General features: G+C 38.0%; 1 protein-coding gene and 1 long non-coding RNA gene across 8 annotated transcripts in view; one reads left to right on the top strand and one right to left on the bottom strand.

Annotated features, from left to right (window-relative positions):
* Window positions 1-25,518, bottom strand: part of LOC116083701 — a 200,394-nt gene that overhangs the window by 87,047 nt on the left and 87,829 nt on the right. For 4 of the 7 annotated variants that reach the window (XR_004115876.1, XR_004115875.1, XR_004115877.1 and 1 more), the window contains 2 exons: window positions 17,435-17,576; window positions 14,815-15,289 (listed from right to left, as the gene is read on the bottom strand). This is a non-coding gene — a long non-coding RNA (uncharacterized LOC116083701). Of the gene's footprint in view, window positions 1-14,814; window positions 15,290-17,434; window positions 17,577-25,518 lie in introns of those variants that run through there. The other 3 variants (XR_004115878.1, XR_004115879.1, XR_004115880.1) reach the window with 1 other exon arrangement.
* Ndufs4 (NADH:ubiquinone oxidoreductase subunit S4) overlaps window positions 1-25,518 on the top strand; it is a 95,934-nt gene that overhangs the window by 67,955 nt on the left and 2,461 nt on the right. The window contains exon 4 of the mRNA XM_031360460.1: window positions 7,383-7,456. Within this exon, the coding sequence (XP_031216320.1) occupies window positions 7,383-7,456 (74 nt within the window). The remainder of the gene's footprint in view (window positions 1-7,382; window positions 7,457-25,518) is intronic.

The raw sequence follows: 25,518 nt of genomic DNA, 5'->3' as shown, positions 1-25,518 counted from the left end.
TTTTTTTTTTTTTTTTTTTTTTTTGTTGGTTTTGTTTGTTTTTGAGACAAGTTCTCCCTGTGTAGCTCTGGCTAGCCTAGAACTGGCTGAACTGATCAGCCAGGCTCAGTGTTCCTCCCTCTTCCCCTCTCCTGGATAACTCAAATTAGAAATCAGTTAGCAGCCGGGGCGGTGGTGGCGCATGCCTTTAATATCAGCGCCTGGGAGGCAGAGGCAGGCGGATTTCTGAGTTCGAGGCCAGCCTGGTCTCCAGAGTGAGTTCCAGGACAGCCAGGGCTACATAGAGAAACCTGTCACGGAAAAAAAAAAAAGAAGAGAAATCAGTTAGCTTGAAGAAAACTTACAATTTCCTGAGATCTTGTGTGAGACCTTGTGATTAAAGTTATAAATGATAAATTATAAATTAATTTTTATAGCATAGAGTAAATTTTAGAAGATATCTTCTTTTTTTTCTGTATCCAGGAGACTTTTTGTTAGATAGGCCAGATACCATGTTTTGTGTCTTAAGCCTTATCAGTGGGTTAAGTGAATAAATCTCACTTTGTGATGCTTGCAGACATATTCACCCAGTCATCATCATAGCATTGCTTCTAGAAAATCAGACATTCTTAAATACTGATCACTTAATATGTAGATTGAAAATTACATATTGGAGGTAAAACTTTTTTCAAAATACAGTTTGTTCAAAGTAAAACGTTTTTAAAACAAGGAAGTTTTCTACAGTTATTTTGTCGGAAGTTGTTTTGCATCTTAAATATTTTTAAAAAAACATTATTTTGTTATAGTACTAAAAATAAGCACCAACTCAAAAATATAGTATGAAAAGGCTATGACTAAATAAGTATTTTACTAACACAAGAACTGTCACATTTGTTGATATCAGACTCAAAGATTTTCAGTGTTTTGCTTCTTAAGAATAGAAAAAGATAGTACATAAAATTATTGCTTAAATATACTGAATTTTGGCTCCTTTTGTGGCATACTTCAAACCTTATTGCAATTGTTGGAATTGGAAGGTGCAGCTTATACATTTAGTTAAAAGTTTATTATTTACAAGATATACATCTTTGGCAGGAGAGATTGATTGCTTAGTGGTTAAGAACTCTTCACGAAAATCCAAGTTTGATTCCCAGCAATTACACTGAATGGATCACACCATCTTTAACTACAGCTCCACGGCAGTCTGAGACCTCTGGCTTTTGCAGGCACCTGCATTCATGTACCTATACCTGCACACACACACACACACACACACACACACACACACACACAATATTTAAAATAATAAAAATAAATCTTAAAATTTTGCATCTCAAATAAATGAATGACTTCACCTTAATTTGGGTTCTCAGTTTACTTATATTTTATTTTATCATAATATAGCTAATATTAGCATGTAGAATGTAAGAAAAATATTTAAAACCTAGGCAAATATTCTCTGACTCATCCACATCTTCATCTTATAATTTTCTTTTTATTGAGAGGGCTACTTTATTTAACAAGAAGAAGAAGGTATTTGTTCAGTAAATTTTTGGTACTTACAGACCATTTCAGTATACTGAAAGAAATGACTATAGATCATACACGTAAAATAAATCTTTTTTCAAAGACCCAACATTTCCTCATGTGGGTGATCTAAGCTTGATGATTTTTTCCATAGTAGATTTTACCTACGATATAGATGGAATAGCATGGAGGATATAACAAAAACCTAATCTCAGCCGGGCAGTAGTGGCACAGGCCTTTAATCCCAACACTTGGGAGACAGAAGAAGGCGGATTTCTGAGTTTGAGGCCAGCATGCTCTACAGAGTGAGTTCCAGGACAGCCAGGGCTATACAGAGAAATCCTGTCTTGAAAAAAAAAAACAAAAAGCAAAAAACAAAACAAAACAAAACAAAAACCCAAAAAACAAAGACCTAGTCTCAATGGTGAAGAAGTATTACAGTTAAATGCACAAGAAGCATGGCCTTTGTACCTAGAAAGAATCTTTCTTTGTATTTAGAGGTTCTTTTCTGACCTTTTAAACACACAAACAGAAAAGACCAAGATCCCTAGAGTGGGGCCATGCTAACAGATAAAGCAGTTAGTTCTGAAGTTACTGTGTCAGCACTGTGGTAGAAGCTTGATCCTAAGTATTTTTGATGTTTTATCGGACGCAGATATGAGGCCTTGTTAGGGAAGTTGGTTTTGTGGCTAATGAACATAATTTTGGTTTAAAATATAGTGAATAAATATCATTGTTACCTATTTGTTCTATTATTAAAAAATTGAAAGACCACTTTCTAACGTATGCCTTGATCTTTGTTTTTAAGATTTTAAAATTCACAGTTTTAAATACTATATTGACATTTTGTACCTGAAGTGCAAGCTGCTTATGCTCTTTTAATTACTGGTGTCACTTAAATGTTAGAACTCAGAGGTAAAAGGTTTAGCTTTATGTAAACTTGGACAATATTATAAAATGCAAAAATCATTTCAAGTTTGGCTGAAGATTTATTCAGTATAAATCTCCTTAATCCAATAGGATACCACAGTGGGGGACCAGAATGAACCATTCCTTGTCGTTTCTTAGTACAGCTTACTGGTTATTAAACTCACATATTTCTTCTTTATTTATTGTGTGTGCATGTGTATGTGTGTGTGTTCAGGTCATCAGGTTTGGCAACAAGCATCCTTTACCTACTGAGCTGTCTTGTTAGAGAAATATCAACCTATCATTTCATTTCTACAAGCAGCAAGTATTTTGTTTTGTGTCAGATGGACATGGAAAGCCATCTAATTTTAGCAGAAGTGTTCATGAGTTTTGATATTGCTAATTCTCTCATTGTCTAATTATCCACATAGTATGCTTGATCTTTAAGCTATAATAACCACTTAATGTGGACATGATTCTTAAATTTGTAGTTAGGCCTTTTGCTTATCAGGAGGAAATTGTCTGTGCCATCCTTTCCCCAGCACTGTTTATCTGTAGTCACCTTTAGAATGTGTTTGAATCTCTTGGCTCAGTTTATAAATTCTTCAGTAAGTTATTGCCCCCTTCCCCTTATTGATTTTATGAGCAAGTAAATGAGTGCTTGTATTCGTAGGTGGAAGGAATCTGGACACATGAAATGATCGGCTGTTCATCTCTCTCTACTATTGGGCACATGCTCTCTCTCTCCACAGAAGAGAACTCAGTTAATATCAAATGTATCCTTGTGGATTTTTCTTTTTAGTGTATATTTGATTTGTTGCATATTTCTTTTCAGTGCATATATGTACCTTTTGGTCAAATTCATTGGCATGAGTTGCAGGATCAGGAAGCTTGGTAATGGCATTTTCATCCTCAGAGAGGAAGCCAATAGGATAACACAGGGTAGAATGAAGCCATAAGCCCTCAAAACCTGCCCCCAATATCCTGCTTTCTCCAGCAAGGCTCTACCTCCTGAAGGTTCCATAGTCTCCCCAGACAGTGGCACCAGCTGGTGACCACAGGTTCAAATACATGAGTCTATGGGAACATCTCTCATTCAAACCACACTTAGCATTCTTTGCTTGTCAAGAGGTCATTTAATAAGAATTCTCAGTGTAAGAAGGTTTTGCAGATATCTTTTATGGAGTAATAACTCTATTAAGTCAGGAGTTCCTAGATATTTGTGACAACTTAATTTCTATATATTTATAAATTCTAAAATATTTATAAATTCTAAATGTGAACAAAAATAGCTCTTTAAAATTAAAAAAAAAAATACCGTAGATATTTCTTATATAGCCACATTGAGAAACAACATGGCCAATATCTTAACAAGTATTTTGCTTGATTTTTTATTTTATTAAAGAGAATTCTTTGAAGGCTGGAGAGATGGCTCAGAGGTTCTGAGTGCAGTTCCCGGCAACTACATGGTGGCTCATAACCATCTATAATGAAATCTGGTGCCCTCTTCTGGCTCATAGGCATATATGCAGGCTGAATGCTATATACATAATAACTAAATCTTAAAAGAGAGAATCCTTTATGTGTTTTGTGACTGGTGTTTTTGCACAACATTGGATTTATAAGATTCATCTGTTTTACTACTAGAGCAGCACCTTGGGGGTTTTCAGTTGGAGTTTTTATGTATAATTCTGAAGTGAAGAATCTCATGTAGATCTTTTAATGAATGATGACTTCCTGATATGCTACTTAACCCTTTAAACATTAGTCATTGATTTATAATCAAATCTACTTACATTGTGAAGTGTCAGTAATATATTAATCCTCTGATCCTTACTCTTCTTGAACTAAGGGTAGCAACTGTGTAGAGTTTTGTTCTGGTAGACCGTCACAGGACTACTACATCACCTGGAACTGGTACAGGATTGATTTCTTTTTCTTGCTTAGTTGGGATATGACTTAGTCCTGAAATTTGGTGCTTCTGGTTAAAAGGCATAGTCTTTCTGACGTTCCAGTGGAGAGCACAAGATGCTTAGTGAGTCCTGACTTGTTTTAGCCTGAAGTGGAGAGCTGCTGAAACCTGTTGAGTCTTCCCCAGCCTTCCCAATTCATGGACGGAGCAGAACTTCACTTCTCTATAGATTCTTCCCTTTACAAATTTCACTCTAGCCTGTCCAACTGCTTCTCCAACAGCCCTAAAAACTTTTGTCTTCAGCAAGAAATAAGACCACTGTGGTGCTTTTCTGGAATTCCTTTATGATCCCTACAAAAATCCTCAACACAGATTTCTTGTGTTGACAAGCTATACCTTTCTGCTTGATTTTTCCATGTTCCTATGTGTCCAAACTATAGAATTCTTAGGGGGAAAACTGTGAACTATTTTCCAATATAGTTCCTTGGGGGTGGAAGGATTCTTTCTAGTTATTTCTGCTTTTGTTCTTTCATTCGTTTTTCCCTATTTATAATTGCTATGTATGTATTTGTTAGGTAAATTTCTTAGAAACAAGCTTCTTTATCATTACCAACTTGGAACCTTACCAGTTGAGAATTGAGGAAATAGATTATAAAAGTAAAAGTAGAAATATAAAGATTGAAAGACATACAGCTGGAGAATAGGGTATGAGAGTTTATGGAAAAGATTGGTACTCAAAGTGAGCCGTGAGATATGGTTGGGGTGGACATCCACATGTTCACATGCTAAGAGATGATGGGAAATTACATACAGCTTGTCTGTTCATAGAAACAAGTATGATTTGACAAGTTGGTTATAAGGCGATAATTAAGAAGTCTGAGAAACAGTTCTGATGACACTATACAAAAACTTAAATGGTGAGGAGGTGGAAGCCACTGTGTAGACAGGAAAGACTGAGGTGTTTGAACTGGCACTGAGTTTTGGAAATAAGTAATAGGAAGATAAATCTGGTAATGATAAAGGATGTGTTGGGTCCTAAAAAAAGACAGGAAGATTAAGATCTGGTAGCAATATAACCTAGAAAGAACTATAAACTATAGATGAAGGAGAAGGAAACTGACACACCAATCTGAGAGAAGATCGCTTGTTACTCTTTTTACCATGTAACTTACATGTATTTCTAAATAATAATGAAAAATCTGTCATCTTTACCAGAAATGGAGGGGTTTTTTTGTTATTTGTTTTGATTGTTTGTTTGTTTGTGCTATTCTTATTCTGAACTAAGTCATTGTACTTATTGAAAAATCAGATCTCTTGGTCATATTTATATTGGCACTTCTGAGGGTAGTTTATTTAACTACCAACTGAGAATTTATATGCACTTTGAAAAGGAGTAGCAATACAAAATTATCATTTGGTTTTGGTAGTAGTATAGCCAACCAATATAAGATTTTTCTTTTCTTACAAGGGGAATCTATTACAGGAATGTATATAGTTGTGATCATAAAGGAGTCCTGGCAAAGCACCACAGTGATGACCAGAACTTTACCAACAGTTGGGAGACTTCAGATCAGTCAGAGCTCCCTCCAGTGTTTTGTTTATATTTCAGATCTTGCTGATACCAAGTGTACTCTGAATATTTCTTCCTTTTTTCGTTTTCTCAAGATTGAGAGGCATGTAGTACCAGACTGACATTAAGTTCTCTATGTAGTGAGGCATTACTTTAACTTTTCAAACCTTCTTCCTCCACACCAAAGTGATAAAATTACAGGTGTTTGCTTCCCATATCTGGTTTTATTCAGTTCTGGGAATTAACATAGGAGACATCTAGGCAAGAACTTCACCAGCTAAGCTATATCCTTAGCCCTTCATATCCATATTTCTGAACAAATTTTCAAAGAATGTTATTTTCATTTCTAAGAAATTCACATTAATCATTCATAGCAAACATGGTTATACTTCTATAAACATAATAATAACAGCAACATCTTGGAAATTGAGACATTGTAAAAAGTCTGTGTGGATTTATAAACTAACAATACCATTCTAAATTGAAGAGCGCAGTTGGATGTCAGGTCTTCAAATGTTTGTTTTTGTTTAAAGTGGATCTCTGTCTTTAAAAAAAAAAAAAAAAACAAAACTGTTTAGTGATTTGAGAGTAGGTGTTGTCTTTTTGAGGATTCATAATATGGATGCCTTTTAACTGCAATAGGTTAATATCCCAGGCAACTCATTGTAAATAGAATATGTCACAAGTTAAAAATATGTTTCCTATAGCTAGCCTATAGAACATGGTAATTTAAGAGCACAGCTGTTTACCACTGTGGTCCAACATGGCTCACTGCTTCACTGCTGTTGCTCAGTATTTAGGTGAACAGTTAAATTTGAAAACAACTAGGTGATGGTAGCTTATGTCTTTAATCCGCCACTTGGGAGAGAGAAGCAGGCCCAGGCAGAACCCTATGAGTTCCAGGCCAGCCAGGGCTACACAGAGAAAACCTGTCTTGAAAAAACAAATGAGAGAAGGAGAGAAAGAAAGAAAATTGTTTTCTTGGACCAGTGAGCTGGCTCAGTGGGTAAAAATCAACTCCTGCAAGTTGTCCTGTGACCTCCACATGTGTGCTAGGGCATGTGTGTACATGTACACATATATACACAAATATACACACAACACACATATATATACACAACACAACACAAAGCCATATACACACATTAAGATATTTTTAAAAGAAAAACTGTTTTGAGTGCATATTGCTCCATCATCATCATAAGGTTGAAAATCTTAAGTGAGCCAATCCTAAGCTGGGGTCTGCACTGGCACTTCTGCTGGTCAGTAATTTCTTGATATTGAAAGGTCACTTCGAGACTCTTCTGGATTTTTGTAATTCAAAGCTTTATCTTGTCATTTTTGTTCAGAGATTATTACAGATAAATAATTCTGTCATAATTTGCTTGATAGTATAGCAACTTTTTTCCCTTAAGCATTGTATTAAGACATTTATTGTCTTGCAGCCAAAACTCCATTTTAAATCATGGGAATTCTTTCTTCTAGGGCTGATCCTCTCTCCAACATGGTTCTAACCTTCAGTGCCAAAGAAGATGCAATTGCCTTTGCAGAAAAAAATGGTAAGACTCAGCCATCTGCCTACTTTTCTTCCCTCCCTCTCTCCCTCCTTCCTTCATAAGTCGAGATAAGATTTTGTATTCTTAACCTTAAAATCACTTAAAACTTTGAAATTGGAGCAGATGCTTAGCTGGACACCACCAAGCCAGTTTGTTCCCTGACACCTACATGGGAGAAAGAACCAACACCCACACGTTGTTCATTGACCTCTGCATGAATGCTGCAGTGTACATGTGAATGTGCAGTTATTAAATATAAAGAAAACATTGTTAAAGTATTAAATATGGAATTTGACCTGAAAAAAAAGTCTTTATGTATCTAACATAGTAGTTTTTAGGCTTGTTTGTTTTTCTCCACATCAAAATTTCTCCCTGTCTTGATCACAAAATATAAAATGGAATGTCCAGTGTTACATCAAGGACCAAACTTGAAATAGAGACAGAGGATAAGATAACTGGCTCACACATACCTTGTTTCTGAATCTTTCTGCAAAAGTTTCTAACACTTAGTCACTTAAAATCTAACTGCATATATCATGTGGTGGTCTGTTTCAGCTTTAACATTTCACTGTAAAGTTCTTTCTTCTTTTGATCTAAAACTCTAATGGCCATTATTCTACCTACTAGCCTATTAATTACTTGAAGGTAGTTATTATCATATTCACCTTAAACTTCCCTTTAAGCTTAAATGTCTACATTTGCTCCTTTAGCAGATGTGACAGATCTAATACCAAACATAATTTCAGCCATATGTTACATTTATGCAGCATAAGAACATGTAGAAGCTTTTGGAAAAGTAGTGTATGGTGATCTTGCTATAAACAAAATTTAAAAGTTCCTTAAAAATCATTTCCTGCTATTAAGCTAATATACTGTAGTGAAAAGGAGGCATTGGGGCCAGAGCAGTCTATATCCATTTTTGAAAGTATGTGCTTAATTTCATTTTCCCAGTTAAGAGTACTTGTCAGGGGCTGGAGAAATGGCTTAGTCATTAGGAATGCTGCCTGCTCTTCCAGAGAACCTAGGTTCAATTCCTAGTATACACATGGTAGCTCACAGCTGTCTGTAACTCATACATGTTGTAGCCAGATATATTTATATATCTATATATGTATGCAGGCAATTCACTTAAAATTTTAAAATAGTACGTATGAAGTAAGAATATTCCGTGTTTCCCTGAAATCCAGGTAATTGGTAGTGATTGTCTCTGACCTTACCTGCTGCTTCTTTGCATCTTTGCAGTTGGTATCTCTTGTACAATGTACTAGTGTGTATTTTTACCCAAATCATTGTGTTTGACAATACATGGGTTGGTGTGACTTTTCCTGGGATACATGGAAGCCTATGGCTATTCCCCCAGATAAGGCACCAACCAACAACGGACCAAAGAAGCTCTTTCACCTGAGTCTACCTTAGTGGACCGGTGAGTTTATTAGATGGATGGCTCTAAGTTAGCTATCATTGAAAAGCCTAACCATCCTGGGTGATGTCTCATAAAGCTATTTCCTTGGTGCTGACTGCTTGTTTTATAAGCAGCCCCACTAACAGTTTCCTTTCCCTAGTAACTGTTCGTTGCTTGTATAACCTCAACAAGGAGCCTTCTTTCCCCCTCCTCCCCCACAGGATGGAACAGTTGAATTTGAAGGAAATAGCTTGACAATGTGTCGTGAAATCTCCTAAGTTTAATACAGAAAGTTTAATACAGCTAGGCTTCAATGTATATTTGTTATCTAGGAATGAGATAATAACTTAAGTACATTGTTAGTGTAAGGTAGTATATGTGAGAAATTAGTGTCATCTACTCCATATGATATAAGAATGTGAAAGTACTGTGGATGTTTTTGAGAGTATTTGTTGTACTTCCTCACTTAGTACTACAGCCGATCTAAAGTCGGGTTCTGGGGGTAAACAGGGTCATAGCAGAGCGTATGCCGAGCATACCCCGGGTTTAAAGCTGGACCAATGGTATTGGATACTATGGCTAGTCAACATGACTGTGTCCATATGTAAAGTGAGAGCTGCTATGAGGACTAAATGAGGTAATAAAAAGCAGGGTGATTAAATTGGATCTGATGCAGCGTACATGAAAGTACATAAATATATCTTGTTAGTAATAGACCAAAGACTTTTCTTCAAAAAGGGTTACATGTACTTTTCTTGGACACTTTTTGGTGAAGTTCTAAATTCCTTATATATGAAATTGTTGACTGCATAGCCATATTACTATTTTGATTCAAAATATCATTGTAAAATATTTCTGCATTTTAATTAAGCAGTTCTATTAATGTTTTCCATCCTTTCAGCCTTCCGTACTTCATGTCTCACACCTTACAAATTACTCATCTGGGGTTTGTATCATGAGTTCAATAACAGGAAATCTAATTAAACTGTTAAATCCCTGGCTAGTCTTTCTCTAAGTGGTCACAAGGCATATATGACTACGGTTGCTATGTGAATTGCAGGTGTGAAGTAGACACTGCTGCTATTGAAATCAGTTGATTTTCTAATTTGATTTACCTCCCCAGAAAAGAAAGTTGGTTAGTCAAAGTCAGTAGGAAGTGTAACTTGAGAAAACTCAGTAGACAGGAACTTAGAAAACCCCCCTCGGGGCGGACTGACATCCTTAATCTGCAGCAGTGCAGAACTCAGTCGCTGCTTTGTCTCAGCACCTTCACAAAGCCTGACATATGCATCGTTAAACCCTGTACCCAGTGAAATTAAGGACTTTTTAGTTTCAAGAACTGAAAGCTTCACCAAATTTTAGGGTGAAGACATGCTTCATGTTCATGTGATATTGTGATCTGCTGTGGTTCTTTAATACCTAGCATTCTGTAACTTTTAAGTAGATAGGTCCAACTTTTTCAGGTATACTGGAAGCAAGGTATTTTAGCCACTACTCTACTGCTGTGAAGGACACCTTCACATTTATAAAAGAAAGCATTTAAGTGGGTGCTTACAGTTTCAGACGGTCAGTCTATTACCATCTGACAGGAGTATGGCAACAGGCGTGGTGCTGGAGGAGTATCTTAGAAAGAGTTACATCCTGATCTGCAGGCAGAGAGAGACTGCCTGAACTGGGCTTTTGAAACCTCACAAAGCCCCACTCCCAGTAACACACTTCCTCCAACAAGTGTGTCACATCCTAATCCTGATATCAGTTTCTCTGACTAAGCATTCAACTATGTGAGCCTATAGTGGCCATTTTTATTCAAACCACCATACAAGGTCTAAATAAATAAATGGCTTGGAGGGTTACAGAATCCTCATAGCTGAAAGATCTTTCTCAAATTCCCCAGCAACCCTCTCCATTATGATTTACTTCTCTTAGACTATTGTAAGGGACATATAATTAAGCCTTCCTTTCCCCCATAGCTAACATCATTTTATTGGGAGCTAATGCTATTGAAACTTAGGAGAACCAATACTAAATTACCAGAAGTAGAACATTGAAATGCTTCAAGCAGATGGGCTGTCATATACCTTTAATCTCTGTTCATGTGAAGCTTGAGGCAGGAAGATTAGAAGTTCAAGGGTATCTTCAGCTATATGAGGCACTATCTCAAAACAGACAAACAAAAAGGAAGGAAGGAAGGGGAGGAAGAAAGGAAGGAAGGAAGAAAGAAAGGAAGGAAGGAAGAAGGAAAGGAAAGAAGGAAGGAAGGAAGAAGAGGAAGAAAGAAGGATGGAAAAATTCCAAAGCACTGATGCATAAAGATTGCTGGATTAAGAGGTTAGCGACTAGCAAGTCCTTCAACATTGTCTTACCACCCAGGTTAGCTTAGCCAGTAATGCATCACTATACTTGGTCTTTAGTACACATTGTATTTCATCTTTGAATGAGAAGGTGGGTTGGATGGGATCACCCTGTGACCTCATTGTTTTCTCTGCAGGGAAATGTGTTTGGGTTAGTAAAGGTGACTATATTGAAAGTAAACTCAATGACTCTCCATTTATGAGTAGTATATGTGTACTTTTCAGTAGTGCCAGAAGTCAGAGGCCAAGGTAAAACTGTCACAAAACAAAAAGATGACTTATATACTCAGAATATTCTGAAAACAGTGTATTTTTTTAGTTTTTCCATTTCTCCAATATCTAAATGTTGATTTTTAAAAGGAGAAGTCATGATTGTCATTTCTTTGCCTAAAGTTATTTGTACAGAATTAGTTCAATAAAGAGTAAAATTTTCAGATTTGCTTACTTTCTAGACATGTTTAGTGATCTCTGTTGTATTTTGAGTGCTCAGGCAACAAATGTCCTCATGACAAAGGTTAAAATTTAGAATAAATAATCCTATTTAGAACTCTAGGAAGCATGAACAGTCATTATCCTTATTTACTACTCAAAGAAACTAAGGTGCAGAGGCATTAAGTAACATTAAGTAGCAAGTTCACTTATTAACAACTTGAACAAATTTTATTTAAAACATCACGGGCCAGTAAAGTGGTTCAGCCAACGAAAGCACTGATGACATGAGTTTAATCCCTGGGATGACGTAGAAGGAAAGAGCTTACTTCCCCAAGTTGTCGTCTGACACGTACAGGTATGGCACGTGAGCACAAAAGAAGTAAAAGTGAAATTAAGTCACATTCACTTGTATATAGGCCGTGCTGGCTTATCTAGTCAATTGAGTTGTTGGACTAGTGACCATGTGGGCCTGTAGACCTGGAAAGAATGACTACTTCTCCCATGAGAGAAAGTATTAGCTGACTTCTACTTGGTTACTTATTTTTGAGGTGTAGAGGATCATACCCAGGGACCCCTTTATACATAGCAGGCAAGTACACTACCCACTAAGCTCTGCTCCAGGCACTGGTCCTTTCCCTATTCTTCTCCAGGTCCATTTCCCACTCTCACTGGGGAAGCTCTTTTCCGTCTAACTTCTCAAAGGTTTTTGTTTCTTTGTTTTGGAAATTAAAAGATAATTGCATTATTTTCTACTTTCCTACCTTTGATCCTCCTGTGTATACCTTCTTCTCCCTCTGTCAGATTCATGGCCTCTTCCTCTTTTTCTCTAACAATTGTATTTATATATGTAAAGATATACATACATGCAAGTCCACATAATGTTACTTGTATGTATCTGCTTTCAGAGCTGACCCTTGGTATTGAGTAACTAATTAAGGAACTCTTCCATTTCTGTTTCTCTGGCTTTCAACATCCCTTAGTTGCCTTGAGTTCTTTAAGTTTGGGGCTTGGTAAGATTTCCCCCTTTCATGTCACTATGTCTGCCAAGGTCATTCTCATTCATGGCTCCTGAGCAGCCATGATGTTGAGACTTCATAGGTATGGCTTCCCTCATGTTAGCAGGAGATACAATTACACTACAGACATGCTGCTTCTTTGACTTGGAAAGGTTTTCTGTGACCACTTTCCTGGAAACTAGGTCCAGATGTTATATTGTAGAAGGATGAGTTGGGACTCGGCACCATTTGTTCTCTGCGTTTTGATGAGTTGTGGTTTTCTGTAATGGTCTCCACCTAGGGCAAAGAGATGTTCCTTTGTTGCAAGATAAGAACTACAACTGATCTGTGGGTATAGGATAAATTTTGAGAGTGTAGTTAGGGATTATGTTAGTTTAGTAAAGTGTTAGTTCTAGGTCTTCTCCAAGATACATGACTTCACTAGCCCTGAGTAGTTGACTAGGTTTGTAGTACCAGACATGATTTTCCTTTCATTGAGCAGACCTCAAAACCAATTAGAGAGCTGTTGGTTACCACCAAGTCCTTTGACCTCTTACAATGACTTTCCCCTTACAGCTCTTGCCATATAGTTGTGTATTTCAATTTTTTTGTATTGCAGTTGTTCAGGGCACTGTTATATGTCAGAGCTGTGTGGCCATGCTCTAGGGTTAAGTCATTATGTAAGGCGATGCTCAAACAGAAATAGTTTACCCTGCCTACTAAATTCTAAGCACCTACCAGGAAAAACAAAATTTTATTCATCTTTATCTTTAATGTGTTTAATACATAATTGGTGAATTTAAATTAATATCATTAGTGAATTATCTTCCAATTCAGTTACTTTCCAGAAAACATGTTAATTTGTAAATTATTTTCCATATCATTTAAACTTTTCTATGTCATTTTAATTTGCTACTGCTTGAGTCTTACAATAGAACTGTTAAATTTTTTGGATTAGAAATTTAAAGGAAAAGAAACTAGAAAGATGACTACCAATTTATGTTCTTAAATTATTTATTAAATGTGTATGGATGCTTTGTCTACATGTATGTTTGTGCCCCAAGTATGTGTCATATGCTTTTGGAGGTCCTGCTACTGGGGTTATAGATAGTTGTGAGCCACTATGTGGGGGCTGGGAGTTGTACCTGGGTCCTCTAGAAGAGCAACTCTTAGTCACTGAAACATCTTTCCAGCTCAGTTTCTTAATTACAAGCAAAGGGAATTTCTCTTCCTCTTAAAGTCTGCCAAATGAGTAATTGAAAACAAATATGAGACTATTGAAAGGCTAGAAAGTTAGAGGATTTCATCTCGTAAGATGTATAAAGGAGTAAAAGTTTGGGCATGGAGCATAGGGACAGCTTATATAAACATGAGAGAAGAAAGTTCATGATGAACAAAGACTATTTTATGGAAAATGTTAAAACCATCTTTGCGTGCATGCGTGTGATGTGCTGATGTGGGTATGGAGGTGAGAGGACAGCATGGGGTTGGTTTTCTCCTTCCACTGTGCAGATGCTGGAGGTGGCACTCGGGTTGGCTTGCTTTGTGGCAAGCATCCTTAGCTGCTGAGCCATCTATCTCACTGGCCCAGCAGTGATAAGCTTTCAGGTAACATCCCTTAAAACAATTAATGCCATCCTGCCAGAGCCTCTCTGAGCAAAGGGAGCAGCTGATCTCTAACCGACTTGCCCAGTGATAAAAAGGGTTTTGACAGCTGCATTCTATTTTATGAGCATTTAATTGGTCTGTTGGATAGCTTTTTGTTTCTATTCCAAAATACCTAACTTAACCAAATTAAAAGTGATACAGGGCCAGGCAGTGGTGATGCATGCCTTTAGTCCCAGCCCTTGGCAGGCAGAGGCAGGCAGAGGCAGGCAGATCTCTATGAGTTTGAAGACAATTTCATCTACATAGTTCCAGGACAGCCAGGACTGTGTAGAAACCCTGTCTCAAAAACACACACACACACACACACACACACACACACACAAATGAAAGAGAAACAGACAGACAAAAAGATAGAACAAAACGAAGGAAGGAGGAAGGGAGGGAGGGAAGGAGAGAGAGAGAGAAAGAGAAAGGAAGGAAGGAAGGAAGGAACAAAGAAAGAAAGAAAGAAAGAAAGAAAGAAAGAAAGAAAGAAAGAAAGAAAGAAAGAAAGAAAGAAAGGGAAAAGTGGGTACAGAAATATTTGGAGTATATTTTAAAATGATGGAGCCTTTCATGGGGAGCCAAGGTGTAGAAACTTGACCACCACCTACTACCAAAACTGCCCCAAGCCAGTTACTTTAATGTTTTAAATTTATAGAATGATACTTTGGGACCACTGAGGGTGAGTTTTAGAAGTTGTAGTATAGATTTATAGGTGGGAGCTTAAGACAAAAAAAAAAAAAAAGAGTGAAAGAGAGTGAGGTGGTGAGGAGGGCTCCTAGATAGAGAGCAGAAGGGTCCCTTCGAGCTTCACTGCCTTGGAGTTAATAAGGCTTTACCGAGTGCGTGAGTGTGCGCTCTGCATGCGTGTGCGCTCATGAGCTGGGGAGGGGGGGGAGTGGCAGGGGGAGGTGCATGAGATGATCAGTCCAGGTCCTTCCAGGTGCTGGTATGCCATAGAGTTTCTGCCATGTCTTCAGGATGGTTTCCAGGAATGGGATATTCTCTTTTAGGGGAAAAAAAAAAGATAAGGAAATACCAGACCCCACTCCTGGCATCTTCCAGCCTATGGCAAGGACTCGGCTGCCCACACACTCAAGGACATTTCAAGTATTTAGCCAAGAAAGAAACTGGTCAGTTTTCTTTGTGGTCTTTTCACCCTGAACTGCCTAGTGAGTTTCTGTGCCCTTTTCCCATCAACAGTAGAAAAGACTACTCTGGCTTCTTGTTTGAGAAGTTTCCGTCTGCAGTTGCTTGGCCCTGTTGCTTTGGGGAAGAACATCTTGTCAGGAGAGTAGTTTGTAGAGGCAGCTGTTGACTTGACCTGGCAGTGCCTCAAGCAGAGAGAAGAGAGGGAAGCTACCAGCCACACAGCTTCCTCCATTAGACCCTGCTTTTCCCAGTGGTGCCACCCTTCTGTGACCAGGTCTTCACTTGAGCCTTTGGGGGACATTTAAGTTCAAACCATAACAGTCACATAAAGAGAATCCAGAAAAAGCTTCCCTAGGGAAAGAAGGGCCAGAAACAGGAGGATGGGAGAAGGCCAGAGAGCCCTTGGCTCTGAGATTGCTGCTTTGGCTTAAGTACTTGGCAGACTGAAGAACCAGCCTTGAGGATACCTCTTTCAGAGCCACAAGGCATACATTTCAGTGTTTGTAAAATTCCCTGCAGGCAGCAAATGCTTTTCTGTCACACTAATGTGGAGTTTATCCTGAAGTTGTAAGGCCAGTCTCCTTGAAGTATATATCCTGAAGTTTTCTGCAATATACTTCAAGGTTGAAATGTATTGCAGCATTCTTAAAAATCCTTTTATAATGTTGGAGTTGTTTCCAAACTGTATGTGATTCTTGTTCTAAAATGTTTTGGTAAGTGTTTTGAAATGTTAAGAAGTTAAGGACAAAGCCTGAGGTCAGTCATGGCATCCCTGCTCTGTGGAGCCCATGTCTTTAAAATCCAAGTACAGGACTGTTTGTGGCACAGTGGTAGGACTTAAAAATTACTCTAGATCCATACAGACCATATGGAAGTGAACACCACTCTCAGTATCCTGCTTAGAATTAAGCTGCGCTATTAATTTAAAATACTCTCAAGATTTCAAAGATTTAATGTGAAAAAACTATTAATAGTTTTTATTATGTGTTAATATTTTAAATCCTTTTCTGCTAAGTAGATGATTGAAACTAATTTTTCATTCATTTATTTGGTATGACTACTAAAAAATGAAATATGTTTTACACATTTCCACTGGACAGCACAGTCATTAGCAATACATAGGATATATATTGTATCTATATTCTAAATCTTTCACCAGACTATATTTTAGAATGTATGTAAGAAATGAGGAGAGATTGCCTATTTTAATTTAACCGAACAAAAGTATTATACAAGTCTGTCTTTTTCCATCAGAATGCTGTCTCTCACTCCTGAGACTAAAAGAGGTTTCTTTCCTCCATCCCTTTGCTAGTTCCTAAGATGTCTCCTTTCCTCTCCTGCAGTGCCTCACTTGCACCTTTGGGCAGTTGAGAAGTAAGGGCTAATGGCACTTACTCAGCTCCCTCTGCCCACTGCAACTCTCCTAATTCCTAATGTACAATCAAAGTAAAGAAAATATGAAGATTCCCCTCTCCCCCCATTGTCTTTTGGCTTTAATGCCACATCCTATACCACTAGCTCTGCATGTGTCCCAAAGGAACTCTTCAAGATGGGGAAGAGGCTGAGGCCTCCTCTGAAATGCAGATGAACCTTCCTTCAGCTCTTTGTGGGCTACAAAGACCAACCTTTCTCACCCAGGTGGCTTTTGTCTTTCCTTGGGCTATGTGAAAGCTAGGCAGGAGGAGGAAGCTACCTCATGGAGAGAGGAAGTGGGAGACTGCTGTGGAAAACTGGGATGTCTGAGGCCTAAAATCTACTACCATTTACATGCTAATCAAAACCAGAAATGGCTTTTCTCCCTCTCGTTTGATCTGATTTGGAACTTTGTGACTTTTCTCTGGTGTGGCATTTTACCCCCCTGTGTTTTCCCCATTGTTGTTAGCTGTAAAAGTCTTTGAAATTCTCAAAATGAAGGAAGGTTTTCCTCTGGAATAAGAGAACTGAACAAGCTGTGAAATGCTTTGTGTTCACGGTGGGTCTGTTGGTGGAGAAAACCTACCTTTGAAGATGGAGGTCGAAGCAGGAAGAAACAGCTTCATGGCAGAAGGAATTAAGAGAGAACTTTATACTGGGTGGAGTGTGAGTGACAGAGATTCAGATGCTCCACAGAATATTTTCGTTAGAGAGTCGATTACATGAACCTTTATGTTCAACAAACAGAAAGAAGACAAAAGTCAAGGCAGATTACATTTAAGGGGGGTTTGTTTTTGTTTGAGATGGGGTCTTATGTAGCACAGGATGGCTTAAAACTGTTTTTTTGACCTGGGTTATAGTGGAACTCACAGTGATCCTCCTGGCTCAGGCATGTATGTGCTTGGATTATATGCATGCAACATTATGAAACAACTTCTAGTTCTGTGTCCTGCTTTGGGGGGCACAGGAGGGGGCATAGGAAAAAGAACTGGGACAGGTGGAAGGATATGGTCTGTGAGTGCAGGGCAGTATCTCTGTGTAGTGACAAGGATATAGGTAGCATTGCAGTTACAGAAGAACAGCAAGTGAAGAAATGCAGTAAGTTTAGTGTCAGCTTAATGACTATAGGTTTTTTTTTTTTTTTAATGTTTTTTTGCCTAAGCAAAGCAGAATAAAGACTTTGATAGATGGAAATGGAGCCAGTAGCCACTTAACAAATCCCCAGGAACTTAATGTTTTATGTAACTGAGGGACTAGGAAGAAGACAACCCCTGGGAGGTAAACAGCTGAGGAGAGGAGCCCTGCCTAGGTAAGAAAGAAAGTGAACTTCCAAGATGGCTGGCTTCTTCCTCATCCTCCTGACCTGGCATCTTAAAGCAAAGCCTGGCATCTTAAAGCAAAGGCCTTGAAGGTTTTTCTACTTCTCTCCTGCCAGCAGACCCTGATAGTCGACTGACCCAACAAGTTCGAGGTCAGATCAGGACAAGTTACACAACAGTTGTGGGCCAATCAACAAGCCTTTCTTTCTTCAAACCAGCCAACCCTAGATTAGGAGAGGGGAAGAAAACGCCTCAGATATTTACCTCAGACCTGGAAAAGAGATTTGATTTTTGGCTTCCCCAAACCCACTCCTCCTTACCCCACCCCACCCCTTTTGGGGGGGTCTGCTGCATGCTTGTGCGTCCTCACCCCCATAAATACCTATCTTCACTTGCTGGTTCTCTCTGCTCCTGTTGCCAGTGTTTAAGATTTCTTTCCTGTTACCTGTTGAGCTTGAGATTTTTCCTGCCTTTTAACTCTTGATTGGCAGAGAAAATGAACCCAATCAGTACTCAGAGACTAGAATACGACAGACATGTTTGTTTTGATACCTTTTTACCTATCTGTTTAATTCAGAGTGGCTAAGCATCTCTTGACTTAACATCTCTTCCAAAGCAGCTTTTCAGGAGTTACATGCCAAATAAATGTAGGTATTTCAAACTTCCCTTTTTAGTGGGAAAGATTATGAATTTAAATGAGCTCACTTGTGGAGTCTGAGAGTTGTGTGTTTGTTTTGGTTTTGTTTAGAATTTCATTTTGGAATGGCAAAAATAAAAGTTGGAGTCAAGAATTGTAGCTTAACTATAGGGACACATACCTAAGCATAGACAAACCCTGGGTTTGCTATCCAGCACCAAAAAAAGTGATGTAAACAAGTAAGCTTGGAATAAGATCATAGTTGCCTAAAAAGTAAAAATTGGCTGCTCGTTTCAAAGTCAAAGTAAAACATAAAAAACTTAGTGGAGAGGCTAGCAGAACTGTAAAACCTTAACTTACACTGGTGACCAAGAACTTGAAATCAACAAAAAGCTTTTCAAGTCATTGAGATAAACCAGAATGTTTGCCATGGAAGGAAGTCGGGTTCTAGAAAGATAACCCGTTATTATACTTGAAAGCAGCAACTTAGGACCTGAGCCCAACAACATGAAGCAAACTTTGCTAAGATTTCTACACATTTTATAGATTTTTTTTCAGACTTACTGTTTTCATATGCCATAATTCAAGGAAGGCAACTTTCTGTATTCAAGTCTTTACTTCATGACATAAATATTCTCCTTTCCCTTGATGAATAAGTTATACCCTATCATGTTGCTCACAAAGTTTTTTCATTGTTTACATAAAAAGGTTTAACCTTTCTCATTACTGCATTAATTATCTTTTAGCTAGAGTTGCTTTTATTATGAAATCACAAAGAGGGAAGTAGGCAATTGTGAACTGGATGTGGTGGCTCACCCCTGTGTTCCCAGCACTTAGGAGGTTGAGGCAGGAGGATCAGAAGCGCATGATTATCTCTGTTATAAGATGAATTTAACAGCTTTCTGAGATAGATGTGACTGTACCCCACCCCAAAAGTGCTAAATTTGATGAAATGATACATATTTGTACTGGATTTTGATTGGGCAGAGAATGGTGTGACTTAGGAATTCTCTAGGTTTGCTGGTTCAGTTTGTTCTGTCTGCTACTCAATGGCATTCCTTTTTTTTCTGGATGTAGGGCCCATGGGGGTTTTGTATTCTATTTTAAAAGAAGGATAGACAATACTTTTATGGCTTTAGAAGACAAGAGCCAGAAATCATACTAGTCTTTCTGCTATTGCTCTTCCATTATTAAATACTCAAATATCATATTTGGGTTAATGTTCTCTCAACCTTGTCATAATTAATACCTCAGTAAACCACCTCACTCAGTAAAAATCTAGATATCCATTAATGTCATTTGAATTTAAAGTCATTTATTTTGTGTGTGTGCGTGTATGTATGCATATGCCTCTCTCTCTCTCTCTCTCTCTCTGTGTGTGTGTGTGTGTGTGTGTGTGTGTGTGTGTGTGTGTGTGTGTGTGTGTAGGTAGGTAGGTCAGAGAATAACTTGAAAGAATTGGTTTGCCCCTTCTGACATGTGTATTGCAGGGATTATCTCAGGTACTCAGGTCAGCAGGCTGAGTGGCAAGCACCTTTGTCTGCTCAGCCATCTTGCCAGCCTGTCACCTAAGGTTTTAATAATAATCTTGAATAACTTCTTTTTAAATAAAATGGCTGGAGGGGATAATCAACCCAGTTAAAAGACACTTTTACATTCTCATGACTATAAACATTAGTTTGAAGTAATGCTGGTTTATTTGATTGGTTAATTTGTATATCTTGAGAAAGAATACATTCAAATAGAATAAAAGTCTATGTTTACCATTTTGGAAGTCTTCATAAGACATCCAGCAGATTCACTAACCACAAATAGTCATATATCCCTACCAAAGAAGCACTGGCACAAACTTCTAGCTCATTCACCAAAGCCCAAGAACATGACAAACTCCACTTTTCTAACTTTAATTTTGCCACAAATTTTGTGAATTGCTTTTACAGTCTGCCCATTTGATGATCCTAATAAATGAAGATGATAGCTTGTTCATATAAACTAATAAAGCTTCACAATTTAGTGTTTATTAATTTATCTCTAAAAATTCAGAACAGAGGTTATAAATTCTATATGATCAGCTCCACTAGTATGTCTCTGATTTAGAAAAGCTTTTCTTTCTATCTTTTGTGTATAGTGTGAATGAAAGAGGTGCACCTCATACTAATCAGAAAGTATCAATGAAGGGGTAAAGAGCAGAGCTCATGGGTCAGGGCCTAATTACAGCTCTCAGAATTTCCTTAACCCCCTTAAAGGGGGTTAAAATGGTACTTGTCCATCTGGGTCTGTTGTAGCATCTTATGACTTAACCTTTTTAAATGTATTAATAGAAAATAGTTAGCATCTGAGGTCTAGAGTAACTGAGGAGAGCCCTTGTTTTAACCTGCCTACCTAATGTTCCCACTGATATATTTTAAAGGTGACTGAACTTAAAACTTTGTTCTCTTGCTGTAAAACTTAACAGTTAGCAAACTGGAACTTGAATTTCTAGTAGACTTAATCTGTATTCCCTAGCTCTCTCATATTTGGCTTCTGAAAAACCGAACACATATATTAAAGAATTTATTTTACATTAAGTACAGAGAAGCCAGACAGATGATATTACTCAGCACAGAAAAGCAAGTCAAGAGTCTAAGCAGAGGCACAATACGGCCACTACCAAAATAGCTACTTCATGGTCAGGAGAAAGGTTTTTATTGTGAATAAGAGAGAGAACACATCCAGGAGCATCTGTTAGAGTCCAGATCAGTAAGAAAAAAACAGACTGGACATGTCCAGGGCTTCCTGTGAGAAGAATAGTAGAGAATATAAGAGAGAATAAGTGGGGGGACCTTATCTATTATAGAGTGAGTGAGAAGTGAGCTGTAATCTGGAATAGCCTGGGGTGGGAGGAGGCAGTGAAAAGGGCCTGGAGGCTAGCATGTGCTTTGAGATGCATAACAAGTACCTCAAAGAGGGATCTGAGGGGTCTGGTGGTTGCCACTGCCTTTGGGATGCACCATATGTACACTTAATAGAGAACCAGATGACTCTTCAGTCAGAGGAAGGGGAGATAAGGAAGTGGCTCTTCCTGGCAGACAGAAACACCCGCCCCACCCAGGTTCCTGAGGAGTGCTGAAAGTCTGCACTTGCAGCCCTGCAGTCCAGTGGAAGCTGAGCCAAGGTGGTCATTTTGGACCATGTCAGTGGGTTTGCCCTTTTGGGGTGCTTGTTTTGTTTTTTAGACCTAATAAAGACATCATAAACATGTGGGGTAAAGGGACATTCAGATCAATTTCAAATAGAGACAAAATTAGTAATTCTAGAATAAGGTCAGTAGGTGGGGGATAGGACAGAATTTATGTGCCTGTCACTGTAGCCACCCACTTTATTGGTGACAGTCATGTTCTCTTGACAGTAGATCACTGAAGTTGCAAGTACTGAACACTTGTTCTAGGAAAATGGAGGCGAGTTCATTCAAACCCCTGGTCAGATCCTTTCATCAATTGATAACACTAATCTGTTTGTAACTCCTTCTAAACACACTTTATTTAATAATTTATTGATTCACCTACAGTGATCTTGTAAACAACATGGTAACTCATACCTACACAAAGTTTATCTAACACACATCTTGTCACATCATAGTCTCTAGCACCATGCCCAGGAACTATTTTAGTCAGTGAAACCACCCACAAGAAATTAAAATTGTGGCTGTAAATAGTCCTTGAAGAGGACTCTTGCCTGGAGTCTGAGGGCTCAATCAAGAAGACAGTTAGGGTGTTTTGCTTGACCTCAGTCAGGAGGAGATTCAAAGTCTGTTTCCCTTCTGTGCACATTGTAAGTGACCACACGAGGAAGGGTGCATAGATTTGAAGGCCACAAATGAATTTTTGTAAGTCAGTGAATTCACAGGTGAGTATTACTTGTACCAACAGCTTACCAAGGGGGTGGGGTGAGGGTGGGGGTGGTTTCTATTTAGCTCTTTATTCCTAATCCTTGATTGAAAATTTTTGGCAGTTCAGGTCATGAGGATGAAAATAAGGAAGAGGGATTATTCCTTAGACACCTGGAGAACTCTGGAATCACTTTTCTTAAAGTAGGGCTCTTTATGTGTAGTGGTTTGCTGGGATTCCTAGTATTTTATGAGTTAAGTACGACTGTGGGAATTTGTATGCATAGCCCATTGCCCTAGGTTAATTTCTACAAAATTTCTGGTCATAAATTTTAGATATTTGCATATCTTCTCAAGGAATTGAGAAGAAATGTGTTCTAAATTTCTAAACTAATTTTCAACTGTATTTTTTGAAGCACAATAGTCACTTGGTTGATTTCTTGGTTTGCTTTATGGCAAATTCTAAATAGAATGTTTCCAATTAATGTTTTAGAAATAATACTAGTCTGTATGGCAGAATATTATTTGAAAAATAAATTTAAAGAGACCATTGACTGTTGCATCAGAGGGTGGTAGTGTTTTGCAAGGTGCCAAGCTCTAGCAGGTATAGGGTGTTTGTTATTCTAATGAATCTTCCAGATGCTGTGTGTGTGCCTTTATTTGCTTATTGACAGTCTAAGGAAGGCTTGTTCACCAGTTTATCCACAACCTTAGTTACTTCCATAATGTTTTCTAGAAGAATATCTAACATACTTAAAATCATTTCAAAGTGGGAATTTTAAAGTGAAATTCCAGGAAAGCTTTCTACTTTTCCTCTTTTTAAATGTTAGGTGTCTGCTTGGCCGTCCTTGAGGTGTGGTAATGCCAGACTGCACTCCGGTGAAGCATCTTGCACCCTTCCATAACTACCAACATGCCTCCCTTAGTGTCTCAAAGCTTGTTCTGATCCCCAGAGATGGTAGCAGGATCTTCCTGATGTTTGTGTCACGTGCTGTGTGGTGTTTATGTGTTCCAGCACAAAGCATTAAATTGTTCACCAGCACAAAGTATTAAACTGTTCACTTCCACACAAAGTAATGTCAGAGTTTTTGATTATATTATCAATGAAGAAGAATCTTTCATAGGACTTTGAGAGTAAGTTTTGCCATAAGTAGTAAAAGAACAAATGAATGTCTCCATGTTATTACAGAGACATAAATGAAATAGTTTTGTAAATCAAAATGAATAGACTTTTCTTTATCTCACATGAAAGTCATAAGCCAACCATTGTGAGCTGGCTTGTTTTCAATGACATATGTGTATGTGCAAATGTATATATGCATGCATGTTTATATATGTGCATAAGTGAAAAGATTGCATTGGAAATAGAGCTATCCAGCCACAGTGTGAAGATTTACAAAGTAAGGTGGCCTGCTTTTTGAAAAAGAAATTTATTATTGGACATTAAAGATCACATTTTAAGTTTACTAAGCATTTGCCAGATGTACTTCTCTTACAAAATATTTTTGTGAATGCATTCTACCCTGTGAGACAGCAGAGTCAGCTTCTCTCATCATGTAGGTGCTGGTGGGTGGATTTGTGGCTAATCTGTGCCATATGGTTACTCTGCAGTGGGAAGGGATGGCAGTCCCCAGAGCTTACTCCATCCCTGGGCAGCTGCCTTGGACTTAGTTGCTTTGATCTTCATGTGCCACAGCTGTAAAAAGCAAGGCCTGGTTTTGAATGACCCAATAAGATGACATATGGGACCATTGTCATCCAGTGCACCTTAGCTTTATATAAGCAGTCTACAGACAGTGCACTGTCTCATTTCAGATACAGTTTGGATTATTTGGTTTAAAAAACAAAACAAAACAGAAAACAGACAACAAAAACACCTTACCTTTAAGTTGAAAAAGTAGAAATTTGGATGTTGTGAATATTTTACTAATAAATTTTGTTGCTCTATATTTCATGGAAAATTCTTTTTTCAGGAGTTTCAGATGAGAAATAAAAAAGCAGGCATATGTGTAGTATGTGTAATTCATATAATTTACCCATCACTAAGTACATGTTCAATATCTTCTCGTGTTGTTATTGTTATGAGTTCTGTCTTAATGATATCCCAGAACAAAGCAGATGTATTGAGTGATTGGAAATCCAAAGTTACATAATCTTCCTTTACTTCCACTATCTACTGGGACTGCCATCCGCCATTTTAGAACCCCTTGCTCTCTCTGTCAGACAAGTGCAAGTGTTTGGTCAGCTTTAGGAACAAAGCTATTTTCCACAGAAAAATGTGAAGGGAGACAGTTTCTCCCTATATCCTAATAATCATGTGTGCCTATGGTAGAGCAATCGTAGAGATCATAGCCAAACTACAAGTTTCTTCTGAATTGTTCTAACCATTGATAACAAATATAATCTAGTTTAGAGTTCCCATGAGAAAAACTAAACCAATTTTTCATTTTTGTGTCTAAATAGTCTATTCTTCTCTCATGGCTCTGACCCTGACAGCATTTTGAAAGTCTATAACCTGAGCAGATAATAGAACTATGCTCTATAACATATAATATAACAGATAATATAAGGTGAGCAGTTAGAATCCATAGTATTTGCAGGCCTTCATTTCCTCTCAGGACATCATTATTAAAATGAAAAGTCTGTCTTGGCAGGTAGAAGGCATGAGAAAACATGTTCTCATCTACCATTTGGCAAAAGAATATCATAGAATTCTCAAGTGTCAGGCACTGGTGGCTCATGCCTTTAATCCCAGCACTTGGGAGGCAGAGGCAGGTGGATTTCTGAGTTCGAGGCCAGCCTGGTCTACAGAGTGAGTTCCAGGACAGCCAGGGCTACACAGAGAAACC

Source organism: Mastomys coucha, unplaced genomic scaffold (genome assembly GCF_008632895.1).
Source record: "Mastomys coucha isolate ucsf_1 unplaced genomic scaffold, UCSF_Mcou_1 pScaffold8, whole genome shotgun sequence".
Classification (NCBI taxonomy): domain Eukaryota; kingdom Metazoa; phylum Chordata; class Mammalia; order Rodentia; family Muridae; genus Mastomys; species Mastomys coucha.
The sequence above is the reverse complement of the archived record's forward strand: the minus strand, read 5'-3'. Positions and strand labels throughout refer to the sequence as shown.